Here is a 22,655-nt window from a genome sequence, read left to right as displayed (position 1 = left end):
GGATGTTCAGAATCTATTCTGTATACTTGCAGTTTTTAAGGTCATTAATGTTTATTAAAGCCCACTTAAAACCACTGACTTTTGGTTATGAACTGTAAAGTAGTCTGCATTTTAAGTTGATTTTATATAAATATTCTAACACTTGAGAATGATACTGCACATCTTAATATTCACTGTGATGGAAAATAAACTTAATGTTTATTATAATACTTGCTAAAATTTAGTAAGTATTCACTATGACTGCTAATTTAAGTGGCATAGAAGGCAGTTATATCTGTTACAGGCTTCTGCAAGTACATTTGGAGGGCCTATATTGACTCAAAGGTTACGTATTCTAGATTGACTGACCATCCTGTGATAATCTTTGTATCAAATGGGCTTTCGCAGACCTTTCCTCTTCGTGTAAAGTACGTGTAAAGTATCCTAAAAAAAAAAAAAGAAAGAGAGAAAAAAGAAATGAGAGAAGCTCCGAGCGTTTTCTTTCATTATGAAAGTCCAGAATCAAGCCATGTTTTTCAGTCGCATAAAGGATGGTTTATAGTCTGGCAGATGGAGATATAGGTTAAAATCTATATAAATATACAGATGTAAATGCATGCACATTTAGATAACCACAGAGAGACCAATACACCAAAGAGCCAAGTGAAATTCTCTAGCACCGTTCACTGCCCACCTATCCCAGGGCAGAGCAGCGATCTAAAGCTACAGGCTGTCTACCTACACAAGCGCCGGAGAAAAAAGGATACCGATCTCTCTGAAAATGGCTTGTAATTTCCTCCGTTCGTCAATAATTTGAGAGTGATGGGACGTCTAGACTAAAATAAAGGCTAGAACTTATGTCAGCCATACATCTTCGTTCGAAGAGAGATTTAATTTAAAATTGCACAGGGCACTCAGCACCTTCCCTGCATGGAAAATTGCCCCGTCACAAGCAAGAACGATTCAAAAACCCGAACACTGCTCCATCCTGACTGAAAGAGGAGGAGCAATCCGGCGGCTCCCCGGGCTCGCCGCCCGCCGCCCCGCCCCCAGGGTCACCCCGCCCCGAGGGCGGAGCCTATATCGCCCCACCCCGCCCCGCCCCCCTCGCGTAACCCGGATACACACCCACGCTCCCCTTTCACCTCGTAGCCGTTGGCTAACGTGGAAGTGAGACCCGCTGGCCGGCTGAAAAGCCGGGACCGCGCTGCCCGGGGCAGTTGGGCGCGCGGCACGGCGACGGTGGGCTTCTCGGCGCGGCTCGGCCTTTCCCGGGAGGGAGCAATGGGGCGCGCGGGCGCCGGCGAGCGGACGCCGGTGTAGGACGCGCGGCGCCCGGCCCGGGAGCGCGGCGGCGGCGGCGGCGGCGGCGGGCGCGGGGAGGCCTGTGAGGGCCGGCGCCCCGAGCCCCGGCCTCCCGCGCCATGGCCCCTATGGGCATCCGCCTGTCCCCGCTGGGGGTGGCCGTGTTCTGCCTGCTGGGGCTCGGCGTGCTCTACCACCTGTACTCGGGCTTTCTGGCCGGCCGCTTCAGCCTCTTCGGCCTCGGCGGCGAGCCAGGCGGCGGCGGGGCGGCGGGGCCCGCAGCCGCGGCCGATGGGGGCACGGTGGACCTCCGCGAGATGCTGGCCGTGTCGGTGTTGGCCGCTGTTCGCGGCGGCGACGAAGTGAGGCGCGTCCGCGAGAGCAACGTCCTCCACGAGAAGTCCAAGGGGAAGACGCGCGAGGGAGCCGAGGACAAGATGACCAGCGGGGACGTGCTGTCCAACCGCAAGATGTTCTACCTGCTCAAGACCGCCTTCCCTAACGTGCAGGTGGGTGCCACGAGCGCTGGGCGCGCTGGGAGCGGATGAGCGGGGGAGCCTCGGAGCGAGTTCCCAGCGCCTTGACTCTTCCGACGGCCCCAGGTCGTGGGGTCCTGACCCCCATTTTGCAGATGTGGAAATTGAGAGGCGAAGTTTAGGTGCTCAGGGTCGTCCAAACAGCTGGCGGGTGAGATGGGTGAGGTTGCCGGTAGTCTGACTCAGAGCCTTTGCCCTCTGGCCCCTCCCGGGCTATGTGTTCATGCTTGTACCTGGGAGCTGGAGCTCTCGGTTCTGGGTGGGCCTTGATATCAGAAGGCTGTGAAAGTTAACTTCATTCCTTACTGCAGGCCCTTTTCTAAAACGAAGGGGTTGGACTAGAGCCCCCACGGCCCTCTATCCCTCCTTGATGTAATTGCTGGAAGGGTTGTGACTATGGAATACACGTTTTCTGCCGGATCTACCAGGAGCTAATTGAGGGCCAAGAACTGTGGAAGTCTTGTTGTGGAGCTGTTAATATGCAGGGCATTTGTGGGGGGGTATGCTCATGATTTACTTTAGGGGTAGAATGATCTCTTAATGGCATGTATTTTGGGGGCTCTTTAAAGAAGTGTTTGGAAGTATATTTCCCAGCAACTTCATTTCAGCCGTCTACCTGGTATTTTCTCCAGAGAATGAGAATTGAAGAACCTTTGCCTTTTATTTGGGTAGGTTTCTGGGGGAAGAAATTGACATTTTCTTAGATAAATCCAGAATTTTGAATTTGTTATTAGTACTTTTAAAATTCATTTTAGGGGAGCTGCTGTTGAATGAATAAAACTTAAAAAAAAAAAAAAGTTGTAATTCCAGAGGAAGAGTTTAGCATAGTGTAACAATACTTTATGAGTGTATAGTGTTAACTCACCTGACAGTAGATTTTGGCTACTGGGAAGAAAAATTGTTTCCAGTGGAATTCTGTTAATTAGATACAGTGAAATCTAAACCCCAACTTCTTTGGAAGGTATCTGACCTTTTACTGTTGTTATTGGAAGAGTTAGGAGAATATTGTCATTGTAGAATTTACTTATCTTGTGTAACCTTCCTTTCGGTCTGTCATATTATTGTTTTGGTTCTCTTCTGTCCTCTGTCATTTTTTCTTACTTTTTATTTCCTTAAAAATTTTTTTTTTGCAGGGGAAGGAACATTGGCTTCATATGGTGAGCTGCTGGCAATCAGCTGTAATTGACAGGAGAATTCTCAAACAAAACACCAAACATATTTTTCTTTTGCCCTACCCTACTTTATCATCACAAATAATACTTACCTTGTATTTGCATAGATGTTAAGATGTGCTTCTAAAGTATTTTCTTTCTCCAAAACACGTGTTCTTTTCAGAGTTTGTGGAAGAAACAGGAGTTTCAGAGAAGCTGATGGAGAATAGTTAAAACAGTAGAAAAAAAATCTTTTTTTTTTTTAAAGATTTTATTTATTTATTTGAGAGAGAGAGAATGAGAGACAGAGAGCACAAGAGGGAAGAGGACAGAGGGAGAAGCAGACCCCCTGCTGAGCAGGGAGCCCGATGCGGGACTCGATCCAGGGACTCCAGGATCGTGACCTGAGCCGAAGGCAGTCGCTTAACCAACTGAGCCACCCAGGCGCCCAATAAATAAAATCTTTAAAAAAAAAAAAAAAAAAAAAGAAGTAAATTTTATTTATGCCAGTTTACGGATGGGAAATCCGAGGCTCATGACACTCCATAGTTTACATGAACTATCTAATTCTTCATTTTAGCTAGATCTTTAGGAGGCTACTTCAAATTTATAGTATAATTTCCTGGGGCAAAACATAAAATTGTAGAAGATTAAAAAGCAGTAGTAATAAAATATATCAAGCAGAGTTGAATTTTTTTTTTAAGGGTAAAAACAAAAATATTCTTAAATACCAAAAACATGGAAGTGTGTGCATGTGTATTCACATGTGAACTCCACCCCACCCCTACCAAACCTTTTGCTTTGGGTAACCTCCACAGGATTCTGCATTTGTTTTCTCACTTATTAACAAATGCTAAGGGAATAGCTGCCAAGGGTGGTGAGCTGCATCCTATTAAACATAAAAGCTAGGCTTTCAGAATTGCAGATGTTGAAGGCTCTGCCTTTATGTAAAATAACTTCTTGTTTTCTTGTGATTGTTTGAATGTTCACATGTATATCTTTAGTGTTGGACTTTTGCTGGAGTAGAGGAGGTTATGTTCATTTATACAGTGTCAAAGTAGCGTGGTGTCATGTTGAGCTGCCTCCTTCTATCACTATGTTGTTAGACTAGAGGCCAAATATTGTCATCTAAGTAGAAACTCAGCCCTGATTCTTTTCTTCCCTCTTGTCCTGCAGCACCCAGAATACAGTCTAAAATGTCTGGTTGTTTTTGAAGCCTCACCTGGATTTTTTTGTTAAGGAATTTAAGTCAAATCCCACTCAGTTGACTTCCTTATGGAAAATTAGCATTGAGAAACCACAAATACTTCCTTCTTTTACCTGGTGCCCTGTGCAAATAGGGAGAGGTCTCTTATTTTCTCCCACGATTTTCCTGTCTAGAATCAGAAGCTTGAGCTCTCCTGATGTTTACTTCTCAGTACAAGGATATACCAGATGTATATCTCTGTACACTCTGGAGTACTCAAGTGGGAGTGGTTTTACCCTTGGGGGACATTTGGCAAAGTTTGGAGATTTTTGCTTGTCACAACTGGGGGTGGAATGCTATTGGCATCTAGTAGGTAGACCGTAAAGAGCCCACAATGCACAGGACAGCTCTCCATAACAAAGAATGATCTAGCCTAAGTTTTCAGTTGGTGCCCTGGTTGAGAAGCCCTACTCTGCAGAAGTGAGTGTTTTCCTAAGAAAACTCCCAAGTTTGTCCCTGGATTTCCTTTTGTCTTCAGCCTTTCTTATTAAGTTAGGGATTTTGGGAGAGTCCTCAGGGCAGTCTTTCTCCTCTTCCTAAACACTCTATGCTTGATTTTATTGTAAGAAAGTAATAGTAACTGCAGCCATTTGTATGATATTGTCTGTAATTATATCCTTCTGAATAGTGAAGAAAATGAAGGCTGACCATAGGTTTTGGAGTGATTTATAGCCACAGAACATACAAATTTGGATTTATAGTTTCAGTTTAACACGGAACTCTCAATGTGAGAAGCTCTATGTCCTCAACTTTACTTGTTCAAAGTTTTTGATTTTGAAAATGATTCATTTTATTTGAAGTTAAAGCATGGTATTCCAAGCTGGTTGGAGTCTTGGGTCTATGCTTTCCTTGACCTCTAGGATGGGAGTTAAATTCTTCTCTCCATAGGACTGCTCATTGGAAAAGTCTGAGAAGTGCTAATATACTGCTGAGAACACCTATCTTGAGGGGCGCCTGGGTGGCTCAGTCGGTTAAAGGTCTGCTTTCGGCTCAGGTCATGATCCCAGGGTCCTGGGATCGAGCCCCTTGTCAGGCTCCCTGCTCAGCGGGGAGCTTGCTTCTCCCTCTCCCTCTGCCTGCTGCTCCCCCTGCCTGTGCGTGCTCGTGCTCTACCTCCCTCCCTCTCTCTCTCAAATAAATAAATTAAATTAAAAAAAAAAAAAAAAAAGGAACACTTGCCTTGGCCAGTCACCCACCTATGTGATCCTGGTCAGTCATTTCACTTCTTTGAGCTACAGTTTCCTCTTCTTTAAAATCTAGATAACTGGTAATTTGATAATTAGTGCAGACATAAGCATCGCAGACAGAAGAAAATCAGGTTGAAAGGAGCTGGCCCAATAGAGGTGGTAGTATAATAAATTCAAGTATCCTGATGGGTCTGAATCTGATGCACATTGGGGGAAATGACTGGAAGAAATGAGGAAGGTAAGCAGGGGCTGGATGGTATGCCAAACTCAAAGAGGTTTGGACCTGATCTTTACTTTAATCCTAAAGTACTAAAGAAGACCAGATTTACCTGACTTTTCTTGAAGCCTGCAGTATGCTTTGTTTGGGCTGTGGGCATTTGGAGGTGGGTGAGACCAGTTAGGGGTATGTTAAAATAGGCTGTGCAGGAGATGAGGACCAGAACTCAGGCAATGGGAAAGTTATGCTCAGCTTGGTTTACTAGCTAACATGTATTTAGTTCTCAGTAAGTAGCAAGCACTGAATTAAGCTTTTAAGCTTTTTATTTCCTTTATTAATGTATTCTTGACAACAGTATAGGAAGTCAAGTACTATTGCCTCCATTCTGCAGATACAGAAATTGAGGCTTGGAGAGGCTAAATAACTTACCAAACTTTAGACAGCTAGAAAATAATGTTAGGCCTGCAGAGAGATTCACTTCATGGTCTTAGAATCATCTCAGGTCTGTTTAATTCTATATATTAAGGCAGTATAGGAGGTATGACTACAGTGTACTTTTAACTAACCTGCAGTATTTTGAATGATTAGAAGGCCTCAGAGTTGATGCTTGGAGAATAGTTTGGAGGGAGTAAACTAGTTAGGAGGGTTTTTCAAGAGAGAGATGATACATTTTAATTTGGGGGTATGTTTGTAGAGAAGATAGAATTCGAAAGAGATGAGAGAATTCCTAAGGATGTTACAGAGGATACGATTCTATATCTGAATCTGGCTTTCGCAATTGGTGTGTTGCTGGAGATAAAGAAGAGTGAGGGATGACCTGTCCAAGGGGGCAGATCATGAGTGCCATCTTATTAGACTTATGAAGTTAGAGTTGTCTTTGATATGGCCAAGGGGACATGTTAAGGAGGTATTTGAATATTTGGGTCTGAAGCTCTGAAGAGGCATCTGAACTTGAAATATGAATTTGTGAGTCATTATTGTTGTGATATTAATTGGAACCCATTGTGGACAGGATTGCTTATGGAAAGAATATAGTGTGAAAGGGGAAGATCAAGGGCCTAAGGCCAAGGGTAACAAAATAGAAAATAATCATTTAATAATAATAGCAGCCAGTTTTTATTAAAAGCTTACTCTGTGTTAAGCACTATGCTAAGCTTGTTTGTTTTACCTATTCTATTTCATTAATTCATCCAGCGAACCCAGTAGGAAGATATATTTATCATCCACTTCTAGCAGCTCAGAAAGATTAGGTGGCTAGTCTAGGTAAGTCACATTCCCAATAAATTGAGGAGCTGGCAATGACAGAACATACTCTTAATGATGGTCCTGTATGGTGAATGGTCATTGGTGAACTTTGTGAGAGCTTGCTTGGTGGCTTGATGGAAAGGGAGCAAAATTGAAAAAGATGGGACAGGGGACAATGGAGGTAGTAAAGACAAAGCTTTTAAGAAATTGGACTTCTAAGGAGCTTGGCTGGGGTCTTATATGGGACTAAGACAAGTTTCTATGGATTTTTTTTTTTTTTTTTGGTGTTTTTAAGATGTGAGACACTAGAACATGTTTAATTAATTATAGGTATATGTTTGAAAGATGGTATTGATAGTAAAATGCTTCTAAAAAGGTGGAAGAAGACATCCATTTAGAAAATAGTTATTGAGTGTTCGCTGTGTGATAGGCACAGTGCGAGGCACTATATCTAAAAACTTTATGATCTTATGATTTACGGAGAAATGCAGTAGTTGGTGCCTTCTTAAAGCATTAACCAAAAGCCTCTTCAACCCCAAAGTACCCGCAATTTCATGTGAATAGCATTAATTGTGTTTTGAAGTCTTGCTTTCCTATTCTTCAGTTCCCTGTTGAGGACTGAGACAGGCAGTAGCAATGAGGGAGGGAGAACAGATTGAACGGAAATGGTTATGGGGAAGAAATGAAAGTACATTGGCAAAGAATAATGTTGTCAATGCAGAAGTATTTATTCAACACCTACTGGGCCAGACACTGGCTTAGGCAGTGGGATGTGGCTACAGTGTGAAGGAAATTGTGTCCTAGAACTCATAAAACTTAAGTTCTGGTGGATCAGAATAGATGGTACACATGTGAACAAATAAACTGATTTCAGATACTGATAAAGGTTTTGAAGAAGAAAAATAAAACCATGTCAGGAGAGTGAGTGGGCGCTTCTTCGTTGGCCATGGTAGTCAGGGCAGGCCATTGTAAGGCTCTGTCATTTGAACTGAGATCTGAATGATAAGAAGCAGGCTAGCATGAAGAGATTTGGGAAAAGTGTATATAGCAGAAGAGTACAAGTACAAAGGCCCTGAGGCCAAGGGACCAGAAAAAACATGTCTGGAGTGTAGGAAATAAGGATGCCAAAAGAGAAAGGGTACTGGGGCCAAATCATCCAGGCCTCACTTTGTAGATGATGGTAAGGCGTCTGGATTTTATTTCTGTGTAATGAGAAACCGTTGGCAGGTTTTAAGCAGGGGGTGACAATACTCTGATTTAGGAAGATGGCACGTTGCTGGGTTGCAAAGGGAAGCTCCATAAAGGCAATGATTTTGTCCATTTTGTTCATTATTTTATCCTAGTGCCCAAAAAAGTTTAGAATATGTGGTCATTAATAGTTGTTGAATGAATGAATGAATGAATGCATCAGTGAATCCATTATAGGAGACCAGAGCGATCGAAGGCTATTTTAGAAATCCAAGTGAGAGATAGATGGTAGTTTAAATCAAGATTTGCTTGGTATACATAATTTCATGTATTTAGAATTGGGAGGTAGAATTTCCAGGACTTACTGGCTGGTGAAATGTGGAAAAGAATTGAGATAGACTTACTGATCTTGATCTTACCAGCTGTTTTCAAGGCTATTTACAGGATTTATTCAATTTGTAGGTGTGTAATGATAGTGGCAGGTTACAAATAGCAGTTGTGCAAAAGTAGATGAGGACATCGTGCTGATGTTTTTGTTCTCTTGCTCCATTTGTTTCTTACTAACCTGACTCTCAGGAAAGATGTTTTCAAATACAGTTCTATAATTTGTTAGGTCATACTACATTGAAAGGATATGGAGAAGCTGACTTGAACTTTAGGCAAAAATCTTGATCATAAGGCACAGTAGTTGCTTCCTAGACTTGGCATTGCCATTTTTGTAAACTGCAGGGGTTTGTAGTTTGTAAACTACTTTGTTGTTTCTGGTAGTCACATTTGTTGTTTAAGTTTATTCTGTGATGTTTGCATGGTGTTACTCTTACATTCATTCATCTGATGTAGCTTAGCACTGTTTATTATTAAGTGCATGGGCCCTAAATCCAAAGTACTTTAAATTGATGTCTGCAAGATGGTAGAATAGGGGTTCTCTACTGTCATACCCTCACAGGACATTGATTTGGGTACTCATTCACAGACAAGAGTTCCTTTGTAGGAGTCTGGGAGTCCAGCAGAGAAGTTCCAGTATACCATTGGGGCCAAAAAAATAAAAAAAAATTTTTTTTAAATCTTAAGAATAGATGCATTGATGAGAGTAAGAGGGATATTTTCACTTTGCTTGCATCACCCCTCCATCAAGGTCAATGCCAGGAGAGACCCGTGCAGCCTGCAATTTCACCCACAGGAGTGTGTGAGTGAGTCCTGGCTTTCCCAGCCAAGCAGGACCCTGCCCAAGGAATCCACTTCTGTCTCTTGTCACCTGTATTACTAAAGTGATCTTTAAGGCTGAGGGGTTGGGAGAGGCTGTGGGCACATAAACCAGGGCTCAGAACTCCAAAGGGATGCTATGAATCTCTTCATAGATATCCATCAGGAAGGCTGCCCACGAGCCACTGAGGAGTCCTTACCCTCAGATCCCCTCAACTGGCTCACAGTCCCCCTCAACACTCTATATGCCTTGCCCAAACCCACCCCACTCACCCACGTTGGCCTGATTTTAGCGTGTGCTCCTGTAGATGGTGAGACAGAGCCTTTGCAAATGGCTGGCAAACAAGTGCAGAAAGCCAGCATAACTGCGGAATTGGGAAAAGGTTCACAGACTTGAGTATTTCAGGGTACCACGCTAAAGAAAACAAGCCTGACCTGGCTTTGTGGGATTGAGACAAAGCATATAATCTTAATGCCCTCCAGGAGGGAACAAAAAGTGTGTAGAAGGTACATCCATAGAAGAGGTCAGAGAAAGCCTCAGAATCCCACATCAGACTCAAGGTAAGATAGCTCTCTCCCAAGGCCAGTCAGTAAAGACTAGGGGAGATAACTCCTTCTTCAGATGTGAAGGCAGCAATGCAAGACTTCAAGGAATACAAAAAAAAAGTAAGGAAATACAGCATTGCCAAAGGAACATAATTTCCTAGTAACTAGACCCCCAGCCCCCAAATAGAGATCTACAAATTGTCAATTCAAAATAATTGTTTTAAGGAAGTTCATTGAGCTTAAGAGAACATAGACAACTCAAAGAAATCAGGAAAACAATACATGAACAAAAGGAGAGATAACAACAAAGAGAAGTTAAAAAAAACACTAGAAATTTTAGAGCTGAAGAATATAAGAAATGAAAATGCAGTAGAGAGAATCGGCAGAAGACTTGATCAAGCAGAAGAAGGAATCCACAAACTCAGAAACAGATCATTTGAAATCATCCAGTCAACAGAGAAAAAAGAAAATAAAACAAGTGAAGAAAGCCTGTGTGCATTATGGGGCACCATCAAGTATAACTATTTACATTTTGGGAGTCCCAGAGGAGGAGAGAGAGAGAAAAGGGCAGAAAGTTTATTTAAAGGAATGGTGGCTGAAAACTTCCCAAATCAGGGGAGATAGGAACATCTAGCTACGTGAAGCTCATAGGTCCACAAATTCAACTCAAAGAGGACTTTATTGAGATACATTATAATAAAACTGTCAAAAATCAAAGACAGAATTTTGAAAGCAATAGAAAAGAAACTCATCTGATACAAGGGAACCCCCATAAAGCTATCAGCAAATATTTCATCAGAAGCTCTATAGGCCAGGAGAGAGTAGGATGATCTATTCAAAGTGCTGAAGGAAAAAACAAAAAAAACCTGCCAACCAAGAACACTTAATTTACCTTGTAGCACTCTCCTTCAGAAATGCAGAATAAAGACTTTCCCAGACAAATAAATGACTAAACCTGCCTTACAAGAAATGTTAAAGGGAGTTCTTCAAGCTGAAATGAAAGGATGCTAAATAATAATGTGAAAACAAAGTATAAAACTCACTGGTAAGTATATAGTGAAATTCAGCGTATTCTAATGTAATAGTGGTGTGTAAATCATTTAACTCTAATATAAAAGTTAAAAGACGAGTATTCTTTAAAACTATAGCTACAAAAGTTTGTTAATGGATATGGAATATAAAAATACGTTATATCAAAAACATGTTGTGGAGGGAGTAAAAGAGGGAAGAGTTCATATGCAATCAAAGTTAAGTTGTTATCAACTTAAAATAGACTGTTATAACCATAAGATATTTTATGTAAGTCTCATGATAACCACAAGGCAAAAACCTCTGATAGACAAAGGATACCACCATGGGAAATCATTAAATCACAAAGGAAGACAGCTAGAGAGTAAGGAAGGAACAAAGAAGCTACAAAAAACAAGGAAGCAATTAACAAGATGGCATTAGTAAGTCCACACTTACTAATAATTATTTGAAATGTAGATGAACTAAATTCTCCAATCAAAAAACAGAGCAGGTGAATGGATTGAAAAAAAAAAAGACCAACTGCATGCTGGCTACAAGAGAAACACATTAGAGACACACATAAGATCAGAGTGAAGGGATGGAAAAAAAATATTCCATGCAAATGGAACCCCAAAGAGAACAGGATAGCTATACTGCTATCAGACAAAATAGACTTTGAGTAAAAAACTCTTGACAAGGGACAAAGAAGAATTTATGTAATGATAAAAGGGTCGGTTTATCAAGAAGATAAAACAATTGTAAATACATATGTACCCAACATCAGAGCACTAAATATATTGGGCAAATATAGATCTGAGGACAGAAACAGACAGCAATGCAATAATAGTAAAGATTTCAATACCTCACTTTCACCAATGGATAGATCATCTAGACAGATCATCAGTAAGGAAATAACTTGCACTACACTTCAAATTGATAAAGGCACTGTCAGATATATACAGACCATTTCATCCAACAGTAGCAGAATACACATTCTTCTCAAGCTCATATGGAATACTCTCCAGGGTAGATACCATGTAAGGCCAGAAAAAAGGTCCTAACAAATTGAAGATTAAAATCATAATCAGAGGGCGCCTGGGTGGCTTAGTTGGTTAAGCAACTGCCTTCGGCTCAGGTCATGATCCCGGAGTCCCAGGATTGAGTCCCACATCAGGCTCCCTGCTTGGCGGGGAGTCTGCTTCTCACTCTGACCCTACCCCCCTCTTGTGGTCTCTCTCTCACTCTCTCAAATAAATAAAATCTTAAAAAAGAAATCATAATCATAAGTGTTTTTTGACCACAGTGGTGTAAAACTAGAAGTCAATGACAGGACAAAAACTGGAAGATGCATAAATATATGAAAATTAAACAATATACCCTTGAACAACCAATGGGTTCAAGAAGAAATCAAAAGGGAAATGAAAAAAAAAAATCTTGAAATTAACAAAAAAGGGGCACCTGGGTGGCTCAGTTGGTTAAGTGTCCGACTCTTGATTTTGGCTCACGTCATGATCTCAAGGTTGTGAGATCGAGTCCTGCACTCAGCTCAGAGCCTACTTAAGATTCTCTCCCTCTGCCTCCCCCTTTCTCTTTCTCCCTCTAAAAATTAACAAAAATGGAAGTACAACATACCAAAACTTATGGGATGCAGCAAAAGCAGTTCTAAAAGGGAAATTTATAATGATAAGTGCTTACATTAAGAAAAACGAAAGATTTCATTATACCTAATGAACTAATTTATACCTTAAGGAACTAGAAAAAGAGCAAACTAAGCTCAAAGTTAGCAGAAGGAAGGAAGTAACAAAGGTCAGAGCAGAAATAGAGACTAGAAAAGCAATAGAAAATACCAACTAAGAGCTGTTTTTTTTAAAAAGATTAGATTGACAAACCTTTAGCTAGTCGGAGATAAAAGGTTTCAAATATATAAATTCAGAAATGAAAGCATAAGCATTATACCTGATACTACAAAATGCAAATGATCATGAGAGACTACTATGAATAATTATAGGCCAACAAATTCGATAACCTAGAAGAAACGGATCAGTTCCTAGAAACATACAACATACTAAGACTGAATCATGAAGAAATAGAATACCTGAACCAACCTATAAGGACATTGAATCATTAATCAACTTCCCAGTAAAGAAAATCCCAGAACTAGGTGTCTTCACTGATCTACCAAACATTTAAAGGAAAATTAATACCAATCCTTTCAAATTCTTCCCCCAAACTGAAGAGGATGGAATACTTCCAAACTCATTTTATGAAGCCAGCATTACCCTAATACCAAAGCTATGCAGGGGCACTACAAGAAAAGAAAATCACGGGCCATTATTCCTCATGAACATAACATGCAAAAATCCTCAAGAGAATACAAGCAAACTGAATTCAATAGACATTAAAAGGATCAAACACCATGATCAAGTGGGATTTATCCCTGGGTTGAAGGACGGTTTACATATATGAAAATTGATCAGTGTGATATACCACATTAACAGAATGAAAGATAAAAATCACATGATTATCTCAGTATAACAATATAAATATAAAAAGCATTTGACAAAATTCAACATTTTTTCATGATAAAAAAACTCAACAAATTAGGTATAGAAATACACCTCAATGTAATAAAGGCCATATGTGACAAGCCCACAGCTAACATGATACCCATTCATGAAAATCTAAAAGCTTTTCTTCTAACATCAGGAAGACAAGGATGTCCACTTAGCACTTCCATTCAACATAGTACTGGAAGTCCTAGCTGGAGCAGTTAGGTAAATAAAAGAAATAAAATGCATCCAAATCAGAAAGGAAGAAGTAAAATTGTGTGCAGAGGACATGATTTTTACATATAGAAAACTAAAATTTTTAACAAAATACTATTGGAACTAATAATAATAACCCTATAAAGTTGTAGGATACAAAATCAACAAACAAAAAACAAAACATTAATAACAATGAACTATTTGAAAGAGGAATTAAGAAAATTCCATTTATTAAATTTATCATTCCAGGATCAAAAACAATAAAATACTTAAGGATAAATTTAAGGAGGTGAAAGATCTGTACACTGAAAACTAAGTCATTGGTAAAAGTAATTTAAGAAGACACAAATGGAAAGATGTTGCATGTCTTGGATTAGAAGAATTAGTGTTGTTAAATTGTCCATGCTGCTCAAAGCAATCTACACATTTAGTGCAATCCCTATCAAAATTCCAATGGCAGTTTTCAATGATATAGAGTAAATAATCCAAAATTCACATGGAACCAGAAAAGACCCAAGTAGCTGAAGCAATTTTAAGCAAGAAGGACAAAGCTGGAGGCATCACATTTCCTGACTTAAAATTAATTACAAAGCTATAGTAATCAAAACAATACTGTAGTGACATAAAACATACACACAGACCAAAGGAATAGAATATAGAAATAAATCCACACATACACGTTTAACTAATCTTTGACAAGGCATCAAGAACATACTACAGGAAAAAGATAGGTTCCTCAATAAAGGTGCTGGGAAAACTGGTTATCTATATGCAAAAGAATAAAACTGGATCCCTATCTTACAACTCTCAACAGAAGCTAACTCAAAATGCACAAAAAATTTAAACATACCACCTGAAACCATAAAGCTCTTTGATACTGGTCTTAGCAATGATTTTTTTGGAAAAGACACTAAAAGTACAGAAATCAAAAGCAAAAATAGGGGCACCTGGGTCTGTCAGTTGGTCAAAGCATCCAACTCTTGATTTAGGCTCAGGTCATGATCTCAGGGTTGTGAGATTGAGCCCCGCCTAGCATGGTACCTGCTTAAGATTTTCTCTCTCCCTCTCTATTGCCCCACCCTCTAAAAAAAAAAAAAAGCAAAAATAAACAAGTGAAACAACATCAAGTTAGAAAGCTGCACAGCAAAGGAAACAACTAAAGGAAAAGGCAACTATGGAATGACAGAAGATATTTGTAAACAATGTATCTGATGGGCTAATATCTAAATTATATAAGGAATTCATTCAATTCAATAGCAAAAGAATAAGTAATCCAATAAAAAATGGGCAAAGGACCTGAATATACATTTTTCCAAAGAAGACCTACAAATGACTGTCAGTTATATGAAAAGGTGTTCAACATCACTAATCATCAGGGAAATACAAATCTAAAATACAACTGAGATATTACTTCACCTGTTAGGATGGCTATTATTAGACAAGAGGTCAATGTTGGCAAGCATGTGGAGAAAAGAGAATTTTTACCCCATTGGTGGGAATGTAAATGAGTATAGCCATTATGGAAAGCAGAATGGAGGTTCCTCAAAAAATTAAAAACAGAACTACCATATGATCCAGCAATCCTACTTCTGGATATATATCTAAATGAAATTAGTATCTGGAGATATTTGCACTCCCATGTTCATTGTGGCAATAGTCACAATAGCAAAAATACGGAAATGATTAGTTAAGTGTCTGTCAGTAGGTGAATGGATAAAGAAAAAGGGTATATATGTATGTATGTGTGTGTGTGTGTGTGTGTGTATACACATAAGTACGTGTATACACACACACACACTGAAATGTTATTCTGCCATTAAAAAGAAGGAAATCCTGCCACTTGGGATAACATGGTTGAACCTGGAGGGCATTATACTAAGTGAAGTAAGCCACACAGAGAAAGTATTGTGTGGTATCACTAATATGTGGAATCTAAAAAAAAAAAAAAATGTTGAGCTCATAGAAACAGTGATTAAAATGGTGATTGCCAAAGTCTAGGGAATGAGGGAATAGAGGAGATGTTGGTCTAAGGGTGTAAACTTTTAGTTATGACTAAGATGAGTAAGTTCTGAGCATCAAATATACAGTCAGATGGTTATGGTTAATAATACTGTATCATATACTTGAAATTTGCTTCAAGAGTAGATCTTAAGCATTCTCACCACAAAAGAAAAAAGTAAATAAGTGATAGATGCATTAATTACCTTGATTATGGTAATCATTTTATAGTATATACATATATCACATTATCACACTGTACACTTTACACATATATTTATATGTATGTATATATGTATAGTTTTCTCAGTGAAGCTGGGGGGGAAGAGCCAAATATGTCACCAGTGCCACAGTCTTAGTAGTCTAACATAATAAGTTAATAGTAAGTCTTGATATCTGGTCAGGAAAGTCCTCCCACCATGATATTTCTTTCTTTCTTTTTTTTTTTTTTCCTTTCTTTCACCAAAATGGCTTGCTCTTTTTCCAAGAAGGGATTAAAAAACAAACAAATCTGTGGGGTTTTGATTGGAGTTTTCATTAAATCTATAGATTTACTGATAGGAGAATTCAGAGTTGAGAATGGAGAATGTTCTCCATAGTGCTTTTGCACATCTTGGGTAGTTTTATGTCTGGAGAATTTACTTCTTTTGTTTAAGTGGCTTCCATTTTTATGTTAAATACTTTTAGTATTTGTCTCTGGTATATAAGAAGTGCAATTGATTGTTAAATATTGATCTTATATATCTAGAGACTTTGGTGTTATTCTGTAATTTATCTACAAGTTCTTTTGGATTTTCACCAGTTGTATGTTACGATTTCGCTTCTTCCTTTCTATCTCTGTACCTCCCTACGTAGGCCACCCTCCTTTAGCTTTCTGCAATGGCTAAGACACTCTGTACATTGTTAACAGAGGTTATGATGGAGGGCAGCTTACTCTGTGTCATGCCTGCAGTGTCCTTCACCATTGGGTTTCCATTATTGTCAAACCTCATCCTTTCTTCTTGGTTTACTCAGCTCCTTTCTTTTTGGCTTACTCTACTCTAGCCCTACTGGCCTCCTTGCTTGCTCTGAATATAACAGGCACACTCCCACCTCAGGGCCTTTGCATTTTTACTCCCATGGGCTGGAAGGTGCCTTTAGATAGATGCCTGCTAGGCTCACCTCCTTTAAATTGTCATTCTAATACCACCTTTTCCTTAGCTGCCCTATCTTTGAAAACAAACAGCAACTTTTTTGCAGCATATTTTGCATATCCTATAATTTGCCCATTGCAAATGTCCAGTTCAGTAGTTTTTAGATTTGCCAAGGTGTGCAACTTTTGTCATTAATCAGTTTTAGAACATTTTCATCGCCCTAATGATATACCTGTGCCCAATTACTGCTAATCTCTGTTCCCACCCTTACCCCAGGCAACCACTAATCAACTGACTCCATAGATTTGCCTGTTACAGACATTTCACATAAATGGAATCATCTAGTATGTGATGTCTTGTTTCTTGTTTATTTCACTTAGCATATTTTGGGGGTTCATCAGTGCTATAGTATGAGTAGTACTTTTTTTTTTTTGGCTGACTAACATTTCATTGTATGGATGTACCACATTTTGTCTATCCATTCATCTGTTGATGGACATTTGGTAGTTTATAATTTTTGGCTAGTATGAATAATCCCAGGCACCCTATCTTAAAGAATAACCCTTCTTCTGTCCTACAGCACACTCTTCCCTGCTACATTCTATGTCTCCTTGTTGTCACTATTCAGCATATCACATTTTACTTATGTATCTTGTTTATTGTTTATCTCCTTCTCCAGAATTTCTGCTAAGCTCCACAAGGGCAGAGATTTTTGTCTCACATTGATCACTGTTACACATCAGGCCCTGGAACTGGCAATCAGTAAACATTTGCAGAATTGATAAAGGAATAAGTGAATGGATGGATTGGATGTTTACACCGTATTAAAAATATTTTTTGATTTAAGTGGCTTAATGTTTCTGGAATATTACTATTTTTAACTTTCTCCCTGACAATTTGGGATATGTCAAGGCACTTTCCAGAGATTGCTGGTATTTGTAGGGTTTTCACCGTGTGTGACTTTTTACTTATATAGGTGTCAGTGTTATAATCACTTTGACACTCTAGTTTGGGGTCTGGGCATGGAATCACATGCAGTATAAACACAGTGATCTGCTGTGGAAAGGGAGCTTGTCCGTCTGCCTTCAGCTCGGTCATGATCCCAGGGTCCTGGGACCCAGTCCCACATCGGGCTCCCTGCTCAGCGGGAAGCCTGCTTCTCCCTCTCCCTCTCCCACTCCCCCTGCTTGTGTTCCCTCTCTCACTGTCTCTCTCTCTGTTGAAAAATAAATAAAATCTTTAAAAAAAAAAAAAAGAAAGGGAGCTTGTCAGAAAGCATAGCACCCAAAAGCCTGTCCTGCTCGTCTTTCTACTGGAAATTCCCATCTTGGGGACATTTTTTCTTGCATGTGTATGTTATGATTTGATAGAGGGAGTCTTTTGATAAGGTAGTATTTAAATAAGGTTGACAGTCTGTTATTAACCTCATTCTTAAAACACAGTCAGTTCTTAGATTTGCCTCATTGGTATGTCCTTTATTTACAAAGGTAAATAAAATTCTAACACATTAAATCATTGTTTTATAAACCAAAATGTATTTTAAGTATTCATTAAGAAGCTCACTGTTGAAAGCAGTGGTTTTCTACTCACCCACACCTTTACATATCTTACGATAAATCAGATTTATTTTATATTTTAACATTGTTTCCTAGTAAATAAAAATAGAAAATTTGACTTCAGCATTTTATCCTGTGACATACCTTTGGTTTATAATGAAGAGAAGACTGATCTTTTTTTTGTCCTTTTGGATTACCCGTCTCAGTTTTGTTTACATTTTATAATGTACTAGTTTATGATCTATTTCATTATTTCCAGGTTTCTTTTTTCTATTGATCAAAGGTATATTTTAGATGATTACTTTTCTAGAATATTGTGTCTCTTAGCATTCATCATTTCTCTGTTTTAAGGCATATTTCTTTTAAGTCCATTGTCCCTTTTCTTTTCCTCTTATAGTTGATTGCATTCAGTTCAATGTTCCATAATATTGTCAGTCTATTTTCACACTTTAGATCTACTGTTTTTTATAAATATCATTAAGCTTTAAATAGTTTGTTTCTTAGTTTCTCTGTATTTTTCTATAATTGGATTCTCTGTCTTCGGCAACAGACAGCTTGAATATTGGATTGGAAGGTACTTGAAGACCAGATGTTGCTGGAATTTCTTTTATATGTGTCCATTTTACAGTGAAATGCTTCAAAATAAAAATACTGATTTACCTACTTTCAGTTTGTGTGATTTGGTCTGAAATGTTTTTCTCTTTTGTGTTTTCTCAGGTGGCATTTTTTTCTTTCTAAATTTTTTAACTGTCATCTATTTTTGGTGCAGATAAATACTGAGGAACATGTGGATGCAGCTGATCAGGAGGTTATCTTATGGGATCGTAAGATTCCTGAGGACGTCCTGAAGGAAATAGCCACCCCTAAAGAGGTACCAGCAGAAAGTGTTACTGTCTGGATCGATCCACTTGATGCTACACAGGAATATACAGGTGACTTTACATTAAAATTGATCTCAGGGCGCCTGGGTGGCTCAGATGGTTAAGCGTCTGCCTTCGGCTCAGGTCATGATCCCAGGGTCCTGGGATCGAGCCCCACATCGAGCTCCTGGCTCAGCGGGGAGCCTGCTTCTCCCTCTCCCTCTGCCTCTCTCCCTGCTCATGCTCTCTCTCTCTGTGTATCTCTGTGTCTCAAATGAATATATAAAATCTTAAAAAAAAAAAAAAATTGATCTCAAACTTCAGATTGCCATTATATATTAGAGAACCAGAACAAAGGCAGTTAGTATATACTTGGTGGTAAATACGTTACCGATCTTACACAACTTTTCCAATTAGATTTTAAGACAGACAACTGGATTAACGCAATGCGATATGAAACCTTTGAACTGGATCAGTTATTCTCAACCTTTACCCCCAGCCCCAAAACCAGTATATTGTGGCATACTCCTATTGATGATAGCGATTCACTGTTTCACTGATCCTTCAGAGAAGGGAGATTTTTAGCAGTCACAGCAAAATCATTCCTATTAGACATCTATTTATTGAAGTGTTTGTTTATAGATGGAGTTATATATTGAGGTGTGAGTTCAGGTATTTATTTATATAGCCAGAATACAATATTTACTTGTGATTTGGGGAATTTAGGTTTTATTGCGTATACATCTATCTTTGGAATTCAGAATAGTAAATCCTAGGCACCCAGGCGTAATTAAGTAGGAAAACAGAGAATTACTGCCCTCATCTCCATTTTCTTTTGTTTTTTTACCTAGTCCTAGGTCAGATTTCATTTCTGTAGCTCCTCTCTAATGCCTTGTTTCTTACCCAGAGATAACCAATTCCTGCTTTTTCTCTCTTTTGTTGGTGTATATGGTAGTTAATTGCTTATCTATGTGCCCTCCTTCTAGATAGTAAGTTCTCTGAATGTGGGGCCTTCCGCTTTTTCATCTTTGTATCCTAGTCCTTAAGCACTGAACTTGACCGTAATAGACAGTCAGTAGGTAACTATTTGGAGAATAGGAGGAAGATACAAGGTGTCTAATAGTAACTGAAATTAGAAAATATTTTGCAGAAGTAGGTAATAGAAATAGGGAATATTGAGGGTTTTTTTAATAATTTTTCCTAAACCAGAATTGGCCTGATCATACACTAGTGATAATATTTAGTGAGTGCATATCTTGTGCAGGGACTATTCTAAGTATTTGACTTGATTTTCAAATTTAAAACTAAAATTTTAAATTATTTTAATAATTTCTGTTATTGGGTTTTTGTGTTCTTTTTCTTCATAGAGGATCTTCGAAAGTATGTCACTACTATGGTATGTGTGGCTGTGAATGGTAAACCTGTGCTAGGAGTGATACATAAGCCATTTTCTGAATATACAGGTAAGAAATGCACTAGAGCTTTCAAGAGTTAATGTTATTAAATCATTCATCTATAGTACTTACTGTCCTGTCACAATCTCAGCTGTAGCTCACTAATTATTAAAGTCAATCCCCTAGCATACCTCTCACTCTTTCATTGGATACAGTGAGGATTTTGTTGTTGGATATGATACTATATGATGAAGCAGAGCTTTCTAACCTTTCTTTAGAGGATAGAAACTGACTGACAATGAGAGATAATGTCGAGGAATACAGTTGGGCACAGACTTCCCAGCAGCTGAGTTCCTCTCTGTTTCTCTTGTGCTGTTGCTGGGGATAAGGTCCAGGGCTCTTACACATTGGATTCTATGTGGGTTCTGAGATCCACCATCAAGGGGCCTTAGCCAAATCTGTTGTCACATCAGGAAATGAGCTTGATGTTGTGGTGGTTAAGGGCAATGGCAGCTTGGCAACCTAAGCGTCAAAATTGGATGGTGTTATGGTGAAAGTCTTACTAATCAGGCTAACTCTAGTGTAGCCCTGGACACTCTTCAGAGTTCCATTTGACCCTTGTCTACCCCACCTTCTTGATGTAGTCATGTTTGTTAGCTTTGTGCAGATGGCAAGTCAGATCTTTGATCGTCACGTTGGGAGTTGGGAGTGTGGAAGACCATGCCAGAGAGCTTCCCATGCAGCTCAGGATGACCTCGCCCAAAGCCTTGCCAGTGCTAGCGGATACTGGCATGACATTTTGGCATCACCACAACCATTACGCTGTAGTTTGCCAGAGAGGCTAGCCATGGTCTTCTGAATAGCAGTGATAGTGTGGCCTGTGGTTACAAGTCTAGAATGATGCCATGAGTTGTCCGGGTGGAGAAGTTGAGGGAAAGAGTTAGTGGTGTAAGAAGCATCACTGACAGTCTGAAGGGACTCATCATACTTTTAATGAGTCATTCCCATCAAGAACACGGGGCAAGGATTATGGCCTTTTGGTTCCACTGTTTTCTAAGATGATGAGGTTCTTGATGGTGACAGGATCCATTTTGCCAGTGCCAGCGTTGAAAGCAGCCCTCATGGCAAAGGTGCTGTGGGTTAAATCATGCCCCCCTCAAATTCATGTTCACCCCTGTATTAGCTTCCTAGGGTTGCCATAAAAACAGAAAGAGAAAACCCACAAACTGTATGTCTTTAAACAAGAGATATGTAGTCTAACACAGTTTTGGAGGCTAGAAGTCCAAAGTCAAAGTGTTGGCAGAGACATGTGCTCTCTGAAACCTATAAGGGAGAATTCTTCCATGTTTTTCTCTTAATTTCTAATAGTTTGACAGCAGTCTGTTGTGTTCCTTGGGTTTGTGAACACATCACTCCAGTCTCTGCCTTCAGCACCTCATGGCATTCTGCCTATGTATCATTGTCTCTGTGTCACTTCTCTTCTTATAAAGACACCAGTCATATTAGAAAGAGCCCACCCTACTCCACCATGGCCTCATTTAGCTAAATACATCTACAATAAACCCATTTCCAAATAAGGTCAGACTCTACTATGCTGGGGAATAGGACTTCATCTTATCTTTTGGGGGACTATAAACTCATAACAGTCAACTTCAGAATGTGACCTTATTTGAAAATCAGGTCTTTACAGATGTAATTAAGGTAATTATCAGGATAAGATCATCCTGAATTAGGGTAGGTCCTTAAGTCAATGAGAGTATCCTTATAAGAAACTGGGATTACAGAGACATACAGAGGATAAGAGGATGGGATGGGTAGAGGCACAGATTGGAGTGATGCATATAAGCCAAGGAACACCAAAGATTGCTGGCAGTTGTTGGAAGCTAGAAGAGAGGCATGGAATAAATTCTCCCTTAGAGTTTCCAGAAGGAGTAAACCCTACCAATACCAGTATCTGGATTCTGGACTGCCAGTACAATTCATAAACTGTGAAATGTGTGAGCCTCCAGACTATGAGAAAATAAATTTCTCTCCTTCTAAGCCACCGTGTTTATGGTAATTTGTCATGACAGCCCTAAGAAACGAATACACCCAGCATCCATATAGCTCTGTTGTTTACTCCACCCTTTCTCACT

At 39.4% G+C, this 22,655-nt stretch overlaps 1 protein-coding gene across 1 annotated transcript in view; it reads left to right on the top strand.

Moving 5' to 3' along the window:
- Window positions 1–1,339: 1,339 nt before the first annotated feature.
- Window positions 1,340–22,655, top strand: part of BPNT2 (3'(2'), 5'-bisphosphate nucleotidase 2) — a 37,482-nt gene continuing 16,166 nt past the window's right edge. Inside the window, exons 1-3 of the mRNA XM_035011185.1 lie at window positions 1,340–1,793; window positions 19,036–19,198; window positions 20,494–20,589. Of these exons, the coding sequence (XP_034867076.1) occupies window positions 1,404–1,793; window positions 19,036–19,198; window positions 20,494–20,589 (649 nt within the window). The 5' untranslated portion in view covers window positions 1,340–1,403. The remainder of the gene's footprint in view (window positions 1,794–19,035; window positions 19,199–20,493; window positions 20,590–22,655) is intronic.

Source organism: Mirounga leonina, unplaced genomic scaffold, assembly GCF_011800145.1.
Source record: "Mirounga leonina isolate KUSES-001 unplaced genomic scaffold, KU_Mleo_1.0 Mir_165, whole genome shotgun sequence".
Taxonomy (NCBI): Eukaryota; Metazoa; Chordata; class Mammalia; order Carnivora; family Phocidae; genus Mirounga; species Mirounga leonina.
This window is presented reverse-complemented; position numbering and strand designations above follow the sequence as displayed.